This window comes from Nannospalax galili, unplaced genomic scaffold (genome assembly GCF_000622305.1).
Source record: "Nannospalax galili isolate Female #2095 unplaced genomic scaffold, S.galili_v1.0 scaffold136, whole genome shotgun sequence".
Classification (NCBI taxonomy): domain Eukaryota; kingdom Metazoa; phylum Chordata; class Mammalia; order Rodentia; family Spalacidae; genus Nannospalax; species Nannospalax galili.
The window spans coordinates 556,568-567,324 of NW_008340872.1; the positions used below are offsets into that span (position 1 = coordinate 556,568).

Genomic DNA, 10,757 nt, shown 5'->3' on the forward strand with positions numbered 1-10,757 from the left:
GCAAAAACATTACATGCTATTGGAATACGTTGTTTGGTATATCTGGGTGCCACCAGAGCACTATCCTCATGTGTCTCGAGTTCTTCATGCATAAACTATTAACCCTAATGCCATCCTCTCAAGATGAGCACTAACATCATCGGTGGAATTTGCTTCAGACTGAGCAGATGCTGAATAAGCATGGGCTTCCCCCTCTTTTCCTCTGCTTTGTCTCTTAGGTCTTCCACAAGTACATTCAGATGGTTAAAAGGTAGTGTTTCAACTTTACAAATAAGGAATTTTAAGTTTATAAAAGTTATAGGGAAAAAATAATTTTCAATATGCTTACTTTCTTTTAACATTATGCCTCTAAAGCTACAGGTAATGGTCAAAGTTCTTTAAAAAGGGATGCCCCCCCAAAAAATCATATAATCATGATGTGATTCCCTTGATTCCTTAGAATGACGATCATCCTGGGCCCCTGCTTTGCTTCAGCCACAAGCTGACCTCAGTGAGAGGTGCTATGAAAATGCCCCAATGGCATGTGATGCAGTGGTAGGTACTGTGAAGGAAAAGGGTGCTAGGAGATCACAGTGCTGGGTTGGAGACTCCTACACTGGATATAAAAATAACTTGTAGATTAGAAATGCATGTGCAAACATCCAATGTCAATTGCATTGAAAAAGAATTTTTCTATATGAAACTGTGTATTTTAATAATGAAATGGAGATCTTTTTAAAGGTTAAAACATCATTTAATTTATGTCTTATAGGGTTTATACTGAGTACATTATTGTATAACTATAATAATTCAACTGTAAACCGAAAAATGTACAGCCAATTTTGAAAGAGATGCATCTTAGCTCAGGCAATTGTTATTGAATATGTCAATGCTTCTTCTAAGTATGTGGTTATTAAATAAATAATTAAAAAAATTAAACTTGGGGGCTGGAGAGGTGGCTTAACAGTTAAGCACATTAACTGCTCTTGAGGAGGACCCAGGTTCAGTTCCCAGGACGGAGACAGTGGCTAACAACTGTCTGTAACTCCAGGTCCAGGGGATCCAACTCCCTCTTCTGACCTCCATGGGCATTGCACGACACAGGTGCACTTACACACATGCAGGCAATACACTCACTCATACACATAAAATAAAAATAATAAATAAAATTTGTTTTGGTCTTTTTGAGACAGGGTCTCCCTGTAGCCCCAGCTGGCCTGGAACTCACTATGTAGACCAGGCTGGCCTTGAACTCCTAGAGATTCACCTGCCTCTGCCTCCAGAGTGCTGGGACTAAAGGCGTGTGCCACCATGCCTGGCTAAATAAAATATTTTTAAAAAATTAAAATAAAATTAAACCTGCAGGATGTGGGCAGGATGCATTTCTCTGGGTAATTCCCAGCACACCTCTGCAAGAGAGAACATACGAAGTTCTATTTTGAGAAACACTCAGGAAAAGTTAGAGAACATAAATAGTTCTCATTTCTAAAATCTCTAGTATCAAAAGTAACGTTGGCATTTATTGAAGTGTTTTCCGATATTTGTGTTTGCCGAGGTCGGTTAACAAGTTATATATGGGTTATGAGCTATGTGTGTATAAAACAAAACTCCAGTGGAAAGGAGCTCCCAAAGCTGTGTTTAGTCCTTGTGCAATCAGATCTCCCCACCCTTTTCTTCAGCGTAAGCCAGGTGTTTCTCAGTGACTTTGAATTTGCATCTCATCATGACTCAGGGCTTTCCAAGTGGGGTTTCCCCAACTGCCCATGCTTCCGTCTGTAGCTGTAAAGTCAAATCAACGGCTGAGGCGAATCGGGTGGGCACCTGCTGAATGTGGTTCCCTTTATGTCCCAACCAACACTGCCATTTAGCCTAGAGATTATTTGAAGCTTCATTTTAGAGATGAGAGCTACTTACTTTTTCCAATTTTCCTTGAATGTTTTCCAAAATTTGAGTATTTCCCTCTAGAAGTTCATTCTGTTGACATGAAGTAGTTCCTGTCTGAACTGCCTGCCGCCTCTGCCATGCTGGTCCTGGGAACCTCTCTCTTTACACATTTTCCCCTGATGTGTTGACTACATGGCATTTGTTTTTTCTAAAGGACCCGGCTGGCTTTAGGCGTGCTAGGCTTTCTAGTTTTCCTTGTAGATGAATTGATTTCTGTTCTGACTTCCGTCTCTGTCCTGCTTACCTTGTGTCCTAGCTCCACTTGTGAAATCAGTGGTCATGGTTTTGAGACAGTTCTTTCTAATAAAAGGCATGAGGTAATATGAGTTTTCAAGCACATCTTCAGTGTCATCCTGGAAATACTCATAGGCTTTAAAATGAGTTTTATTTCAAAAATACTTCCATGTTTCCCTTCTGATGCTTTTGCTTTTTTGAACAGAAGTGTAATAGTTTATTCCCAACTATTTAGGGCTGCTGTTGATTTCTAATTTTAATTTGTGATAAAATAAATTTTTTCCTTCTAGAACAGTTTTAGAGCATGCTTTTAAATATAAAAATTAGTTGTGAAATAGAATGCATGTTTGCAAGAACACAGTGCATGGACAGATGGAGAACTTGGCCTGGGTAGCAAAGGCCCTGCTTTCTCGTAGAGGCAGCTGTCTGTGTGTACCTGCAGGCATCCTGGGTAATTCTTAACTGATACTTATTTTGTCTTTGAAGAGGGGAAAGTTGAGATTATTAGCTACAGTGATTAGTTTAGGAAATCTGAGGAAAGTAACTTTATGAGGGAATTAGGTAGAAGTGGGGTGCAGATTGGGGGCCACTTGGGGCTGTGATTGACGGTCCCCTGTGAGTCCTCCCTCCTGTGCTAGGCATGATGGCTTCTATTAAGGTTTGTGTTTTCTGTGCTCATTCAAGAGTGATGGATACTTGCTAGAGTGAGTTACATTAGGCCACGGCCCTGTTCATTCTGAGACATTTTGCAACTGCTTCTGAATTAAGTGATGGATAGAAGTATAAATGCTGTCCTACTTAGCAGAGATTTAAGTGACTTCCTTTACATTGGGAACACTGGTTTTACCTTTATTTGTACTTTAATCTAATATACTTTCATTCCATGTAAATCTAAGCCCTGTTAAGCTTTGCGTTTGAACTGCCTATAACATCCCTACCTGGGTCCCTTCTACCATAAGAGTAATTGTACATGTGTTTAATATAAGCTTAAGTTTATATCTTCGACAGTCATAATTTTACCATTTTCTGAAACTTTTAGTATCATGTACCTTATCCTTCATCTTAAGAAACAAACCCTTAGAAACACCGAATAACTGTGTCCTCTCAGAGGCAACATCACATATTTCAATTTGGAATGCTTTCTCTAAAGCTCTTACCAATGCAAAGTATTAAGGAAAAACATCTTTGCAATTCAAGTATACATTTCCAACTAGTACTTGAAACACTGTAGTCTTGAGTTTTATCTTGATCTTGTGGTGTCTGTTTACAAAGACAAAATGAAGGCTGGTGGTGGCTACGGGGAGGAGCAGAGTGTCTGGTGTGTGGGGTTGAGCGGCCTAAGCCAAGGTCACTGAGAGCTCAGGGCGGTGAGGAGGATGGATTCAGCAGGCAGGGAAGATCAAAGGTAGTCAGATGGAGCTGGGAGATGTGATACCACACAACATTAAACAGTTGAAAGCTGGAACCAGGTTATCTTTATAGTCAGCTATAATGACAGGCTCTACAAGGATGGTCTGGTAGTTGGTGAACTAGCCTATTTCAATAATAGGTGCAGTGTATTGTATGGTGGATCATTCACAGAATCAGAAGAGACTTTACATCATGACACTAGGATGTCTTGTACCTTATCCAAGACGTGGACTAGGAGTGAAAATGTTAAATCGTGTCCTAAACATCTGTGAGAGACGGCACTTTTGACCACATCTGCCAGCATGTCCAGATCAGCAATGAGTCAGCAATTGAAGATCGGCTTTGAGATTATTGAGACCCCCCCCCCCCGCCACAAAAAAAAGAACTATTATAAGATGAAGAGCCTGCAGATGCTCATGTGCTTCAGAAAGACCTCAAAGTTCTTCTGGCCAGAGTGCAGACACACAAAAGACAGACAACTGAACAATCACAAACAGGCTTTCTTGCACTTGCTCGTCGCCAAATAAGAGAAGCACTGATGTCCCTGCCCCCTTTGAGGAGGTTTCCTCCTTCCTTGTTATTGTTGACCCCTAAAGTTTTAATCCTTTCAAGGACTTTTTTAAAAAAATATTTTATCTATTATTTTTATTTTATGTGTATGAGTGTTATGCCTACATGTAAGTGCACCTGTGTCGTGCAGTGCCCGTGAAGAAAAGAAGAGGATGTCGAATCCCCTGAAACTGGAGTTATGGACAGTTGTTAGCTGCCATGTGGATGCTGGGATTTGAACCCGGGTCTTCTGCAAGAACGACCAGCGTTCTTAACCACTGAGCTGTCTCTCCAGCCTTCCAAGGACTCTTAAGGATGCTCATGTTTGGATTATTTTAGTTCTCTTATTTTTGTGAGGTGGTCGAAGGGAGGATAAGGCAGATCTATGCAGTTTCACAGTTAAGATGCGTTTTTCAGCTCTATTTCCAGAGACAGAAAGCAGCAGCCATTATACCCTGTTCTCAAATTCCTAGACAAGTTTAGTGTATTTGAGGTACTTTTGAGTTTTTATAGACTATCTGTGGGATGCAGATCCCTGGACATTTCCTTCACTCTATCTTTAGTTCTGAGCACTTCAGGAGTTGAACCATTACTATCCTTCTAAGAAACATGAAGCTTACTTTTTAAAAATTATTTTTATTTTATGTGTACACGTGTTATGCCTGCATGTAGGTAAGTGCACCCGTGCCGTGCAATGCCCGCAGAGGACAGAAGAGGCTGTTGGATCCCCTGGAACTGGAATTATGGACAGTTGTTAGCTGCCATGTAGGTGCTGGGATTTGAACCGGGGTCTTCTGCAAGAACAGTCAGTGTTCTTAACTGCAGAGCCATCTCTCCAGCCCCAGCTTATTTAGGTTTTAAAAGCAGTTTTTCCCCTCTATTTGCTGATGGATGGGGCAATTTGGGTAGGTACTGTTATACTTTGGCCAAAGTATTTCTGTTAAACTGCTGTTTTGCTAATGAGTGGTTGGTTGTTAGCAGGTTTATTTTTTCCCGCTATTAAACTTATTACTAGAATCATTCACCTGTAGAGTATGGGCTAGTGAGATGAATTTTTAAAAATACCCCAAGCCGGGCATGGTGGCACATGCCTGTAGTCCCAGCACTAGGGAGGCAGAGGCAGGCAGATCTCTGTGAGTTCAAGGCCAGCCTGGTCTACATAGTGAGTTCCAGGACAGCTGGGGCTACAGGGAGACCCTGCTTCAAAAAGACCCCCCGCCCAAAAAAATCCCAATTAGAGATAATGGAATTTATTTTATGTGTATGAGTGTATTGCCTGCCTGTGTGTAAGTGCACCTGTGTTGAGCAATGCCTGTGGAGGTCAGAAGAGGATGTCAGATTCCCCTGGAACTGGAGTTGTGGATGGTTGTTAGCTGCCATGTTGGTGATGGGAACTGAATCTAGGTCTCTGCAAGAGCAGCCAGTGCTCTTAACTGCTGAGTCACCTCTCCAGCCCCAAGATAAAGGCCTTTAACTGACCTAAAGAAGTTTGTTGTAATTTTTTTCTCATCTTTTCTTTAATTATAACTTTTTTTCCTATACTAGACAGTGGTTTAACCTAAATTTTAAGTGTGCGTAAAGGGCCAATTGTCCTGTATCAAACTTGCATTAAATAATTCCATCCACTTACATAAGAGAAAAATGTGGAAGAGGTAGAAACTGGGCTCTCATCAATATGCCTGTGAGTCAATAAAATCTAAAGTAAGACCAGTTGAGTTTTTTTTTTTAAATAAATAATAAAAGTAATCTTTGAGGCAAAATAATAATTCTATTAACTGTAAGACAATAGGCTATATCCATGTTTTTATATATTTATTTTTTTATATTTATTATTCTATTATTCTATTCTATTATTCTATTAACTGTAAGACAATAGGCTATATCCACGTTTTTTAGGACAGTTTTTACCATGGGGTAAATAGGTTAAAATTATTCTGTATGCTATTTGCATTTGCGTTATAAAGAAAATCCATAGAGAAATCTATGCAATACATATTGTGTCAAGGTTAATCCTCGTTTGGAGACAGGAGTTCCTAAGGCTCTCCAAAGCAGTTTGCTCATGAATGGAAAGTCCTCCAAAGAGAGAACTATTGAGAAACAGTGGTGTGTGGTGGAGGAAAAGAAAAATTCTCTCAGTTTTTGGAGGGAATAACTTTAAAAATACTTAAATGGCTAAGTTTACTTGGTGCAATTAAGAATTAAACTTAATTCTTAATTTTAACACGGCTGTTATATCTGAAATAAACTTATGTTCTGGTAAAACAGCACCACCACCACCAAAAAAAAAAACCAAACAAAAGACCCCACAAACACACCCAAAATGCCAAAACAAAACCAAAACGGCTAGGAGGAAATGAAGGCTGCTGAAGGCTGAAATTTGTAAATCGATCCTCCCTTTAAGGGCTCCATCTTGTTTTCAGGGATGATCGCTTCAGATTCTTGAGCCTGGAAACCACTGGTGAAGGATCAGATGGTGGTCCTTGGGACAGAAGGTATGGGCGGCTCCCGATGACCACCAGAGCCCTTCTGGGTGACGGGCAGTGGGCATGTGCTCTTTTTAAGTCCCAATCACAGTGTGGGATGACAGCACACACCATGCATGCCCACATGTCTGACACTGTTTCAACACGTAAATTATGACATGCTGTACTATTGTCACTTGATGGCTAATGACACAGCAAGATTCAGTCATCCTGCCTCAGGCAGGCACTAACAGGTAAAGTCAGGAATTTCTTCCCCTTGGTTTTTCATCCTTGTCCTCGGAATCAAACCCAGGGTCTCAGGCATGCAAGGCATGCACTCTATGACTGAGCAGTGTCCTAGCCTCTCCCCATGGTTTGAAAGCTTTCAACACAAGGTAGAAAGAAGAAAAAAATTGTACAGAAGATATCCATGCGGGCTGAGTTTAGCTCAGTTGGTAAAGTGCTGCCTTGCAAGGATGAGCCCCTGAATTAGAGCTCCAGAATGCATGTAAAAAAAGCTGGCCAAGGCGGCGTACGCTTGTAATCTCTGCGCTGAGGAGGCAGAGCCAGCCAGATTCCTAGGGATAATTGGCTAGCCAGGCTAGTCCGTTTGGTATGTTCCTTGCAAGTAAGTGACCTTCTTGAAAAAACACCCCTCCCCCAAAACACCCCCAAACAAAACCAAACCAGCAAAACAAAAACCCGACAAGATTGGACAGCACCTGAAGGATAGCACCTTTAAGTTTTCATGTGCGTGCACACACACATACACACACACAGAAGACACCCATATATCTACCTGTGCACTGTAGTCTTGACCACTTTGTATACTGTTCATTTCTCTGTATTCTCCTGAAACTTGGTAACCATGCTGGCTTGAGGATTCTTCTCGCTTGCATACAGAACCCCTTCACATCAGGGAGTCTTAATAACGTTCCTCATAGATCCCTAACAGTAAGCAGTCAGGCGCTTCCTACAAGCACCACTCGCTTTTCACTCACTGCCATGGTTGGTTGTCCACGGCTCAAGCTCTTTAAAGAAGCTGGACTGGATGCTTTGCTTTCTTGGTGCTTTCTAGGGGCTGCTAAACCTAAGCCCAAGGGCCACATCTAGCTGTCCTCCTTGGTTTTCAGTGTGTCCACCTTCCTGTCACAGAACACACCTGGAAAGGTGGCACACACTGCAGGAACCACAGAGCTGTCTGTCTACTTGGTTCTGAGAGTTCTCTTGTGCCTTCCCTAACCCTAATTTTCACACTCATTAAACTCCTGAGATGGTGTGCTGGTTCTGCTTGACAAGAATCTGCAGAAATGGATGTGTATAAAGAATCAGTCAAGTCATTTTTATTTATTTCCACAATCTACTTTTTCTTTTGGTATCACAGAGGGAATCACAAAAATCGTCATAAAATTAAAAGGCCACACTGTAAGTAGACTGCTGAACTAGTAGTGAGTTAACACAGCTTGTTTGGATAAGGATAAGCTGACAAAGTAAATGTCTTTTGGCCCGAATCGGGACAGGGCACAAAGGTGAGGCTGTGGGAGGAATCGTGAAGTGAGTTCACCACGGCTTAGCTTGTTTCTCCTCAACAAACTGTCCGTGAGGCCCCTCTGCGTCTGGTGGCAAAAGGGCCAAGTACACGGGGGTCTCTGCTCCCTCTTCTGGGCTTTTGGTGGCCGAGGGCCCTGCCATGTCAGTTCTTACCCACCCTGGACAACAGGCATTCAGGAGGATCTTGTCCCCCTTCCTCTGCTCATTGAGCTTCCTGGCATGGATTCTGGACAGCACCGTCACCCCAATCTTGGTCACCCCATACGCACTGTTGGGCCAGCCTTCTTTTGCATGCACGCCTTTCTTTGTATCTTCCACAAACTTGTTCATGAGCCCCACCAGCTCCTCCTCTGTGATGGTGTCACTTCGAAACTTCTCCTGCAGCTCTGGGCTGCATTTTTTCAGGGCTGAAATGCTCAGCATGCTCGATACATTCACCACTCTGCCTAGAAGACAGAATGAATTGCTATGAGGAGAGGAGCATACTATGCAGGGACACTAAATGGGGGGGGGGGTTCAGATCAGCAAGTTTCCATTTGAGATAGGTGTAGAGAGGAGTATACACACAGACTACTGAGGTTGCATAAGGAACTGTACTCCTTCCTTGGAAAAGGAAGGGTGGGTAGAGATATCAGGTGTCAGGGGAATTGGCTGCCCTTTGGGGTTCTAGAGAACAGTCTTAGAGACACTGGAGCTATGAAGGAGAACCAGATTGGAAACAGGACAGGAGTTAGGGAAAGCCACGTATGCACTCAACTGTTAAGCCAAATAGTTCACATTTCTAAACTGGCTCACCTGTCCTTACTATTGAGCATTTAATGATTGGTCGTTCACCTGGTATCCAAATCACATGGGGTATTAGAGCAGCTCATGATAAAGTAATGTGATTATTTTGCAGAACATGGAGCGTGTGGATGGGGTGTTAACATGAGCCTGGAGGAAGGAAGGGGCTGATTATGGAGATCCCTGTGGGCATGCTAAAACGCTGTGCCTTCTCTGGAAGGTTCTTTGGGAGGGGAGTAGTTGGGCAGACCATGCAGAAACCCAGGAAAGGAAGATGCTCAAGAAAGGAGGCCTCCCAGGAGGGTTTGGAATTGTGTGATCTGACCACCAAGGCCCACTGCAGAGGTGGACTGGGGGTGCATGGTGTGATCAGTAGTAGAGTCTGAGGGCCTGGGAAGAGGTCCTGTAGGGGCAGGGCATTGTGACCAGCAGGATGTGGGTAAGTGACCAAAATGCTTTAGGGAGGAATAGAATCCTAGGGACCTCTCAGTCAGATGTGGTGGCGCATGACTTTAGTCCCAGCGCTGGGAGGCAGAGGCAGGTGTATCTCTGTGAGTTCGAGGCCAGCCTGGTCTATGGTAGTGAGTTCTAGACCCGCCAGGGTTGCAGACTGAGACCCTGTTTACAAAACAAAAGGCTAAGGGCCCCTGATGTGTGAGGAACAAACGGACCCAGGAACCAAGAGTTGATGTTAAAAAGGAGCCAGGTGTGCATGCAAAGAGGAAAGCAACAGCCTCTGGAGATGAGGGCGAAGGTAGCAGAGCCACACCTACTGGTGGCAAAGAGACTCCTGTAGCTGGAGCCGGTCAGGAAGCAAGGGCAGAAGTCCCAGGCAGGCATGGCCGACCACCCACCAGACTCACCTTGGGGTTTTATTAGAGGGAGTAGCTCCGTGGAGACATCTCGGGTACCAAAAAAGTTAGTTTTCATGGTCACTTCTGCTTGAATGTGAAAGGGTGTGGGGTCTGCATCTTTTAGGGGAGAAAGAGAACAGGATAAATGAATAGGAGTTATGGGACGGAACAGCACAAACCTAACAGTGCATTCGAAATATATTGACTTCTGAGTAAAGTCTGTATTCAATGGCAGCACCGCACCAGCGTCCATCTCTTCACAATGTCCTACTGTTTTTGAAAGATAGCATCACTGGGGGAGGCTGGGTGAGCGCTGCAGAGCAGGGTCTTGATGCAGCACCTGCCTCTCTTCAACTCTCTGTTTATTTCAATGTCAGATAAACTTCCACTCCTTAAGCCTAAGACCGAGACCCGCAAATGCCCGCCCCCCACTGGTCCTAGTTAGGTAACCCTGTAGCCCCGGGGACCTGTTGCACCCCCACTAGGTCAGAATGCCCCCGCCCCAGCACTGCCCAGACATGCACAGCCCACCCTCCAGGCTCTGGGGCCCCCCTTCCCCCTCTGTTGACCAGCACGTTGAGCCCCCCGTACTCCTTGCGCAGGAAGTCGCGCAGGGCGCGGATGCTCTGCAGGTCGTCGATGTCCAGCTGGTGGAAGCGCGGGCTCAGACCCTCCGCCTGCAGCTGCTGCACCGCGGCCCGGCCTCGCGCCTCGTCGCGGGCCGTGAGCACCACGTCCCCGGAGAACTTCCGACACAGGTCACGAGTGATCGCGAAGCCGATGCCCTTGTTGCCTCCGGTCACCAGCGCCACGCGGCTGCAGGACGTCATGGCTGGGAGCGCGGCGGACGCAGTCGGGGAACGGCTTTCACGGCGGAGGTTGGCAGCGAGCTTTTCTAGCTGCAGCAGGTCCCGGGTGCCAGCGGGCACGCCCAGTGCGCAGGCGCAGGCTGAGGTCCCGCCCCCCAGTGGGCGTGGCCTGGCTGGAGACT

General features: G+C 44.6%; 1 protein-coding gene and 1 pseudogene across 1 annotated transcript; one reads left to right on the plus strand and one right to left on the minus strand.

Annotated features, from left to right (window-relative positions):
• The window catches only part of LOC108491004, an 8,301-nt pseudogene extending 4,251 nt beyond the window's left edge, over positions 1 to 4,050 (plus strand).
• A 3,843-nt stretch (positions 4,051 to 7,893) lies between these two features.
• Positions 7,894 to 10,713, minus strand: LOC103736428 (carbonyl reductase [NADPH] 1). The gene is made up of 3 exons (XM_008835915.3): positions 10,317 to 10,713; positions 9,776 to 9,892; positions 7,894 to 8,575 (listed from the first exon to the last, which is right to left on the minus strand). The coding sequence occupies exons 1-3, from the start codon at positions 10,594 to 10,596 to the stop codon at positions 8,139 to 8,141; spliced, it is 834 nt and encodes a 277-aa protein (XP_008834137.1). The 5' UTR covers positions 10,597 to 10,713; the 3' UTR covers positions 7,894 to 8,138.
• Positions 10,714 to 10,757: the final 44 nt, after the last annotated feature.

Excerpts from the sequence above, each read along its gene's own strand:
- LOC103736428 (XM_008835915.3), bottom strand. The coding sequence starts at position 10,596 with ATGACGTCCTGCAGCCGCGTGGCGCTGGTGACCGGAGGCAACAAGGGC. Across the intron at positions 9,893-10,316 it reads GGTCAACAGAGGGGGAAGGG|CCCTAAAAGATGCAGACCCC; the intron begins GGGCCCCAGAGC and ends GTTCTCTTTCTC. Across the intron at positions 8,576-9,775 it reads CCCTCTAATAAAACCCCAAG|GCAGAGTGGTGAATGTATCG; the intron begins GTGAGTCTGGTG and ends TCTGTCTTCTAG.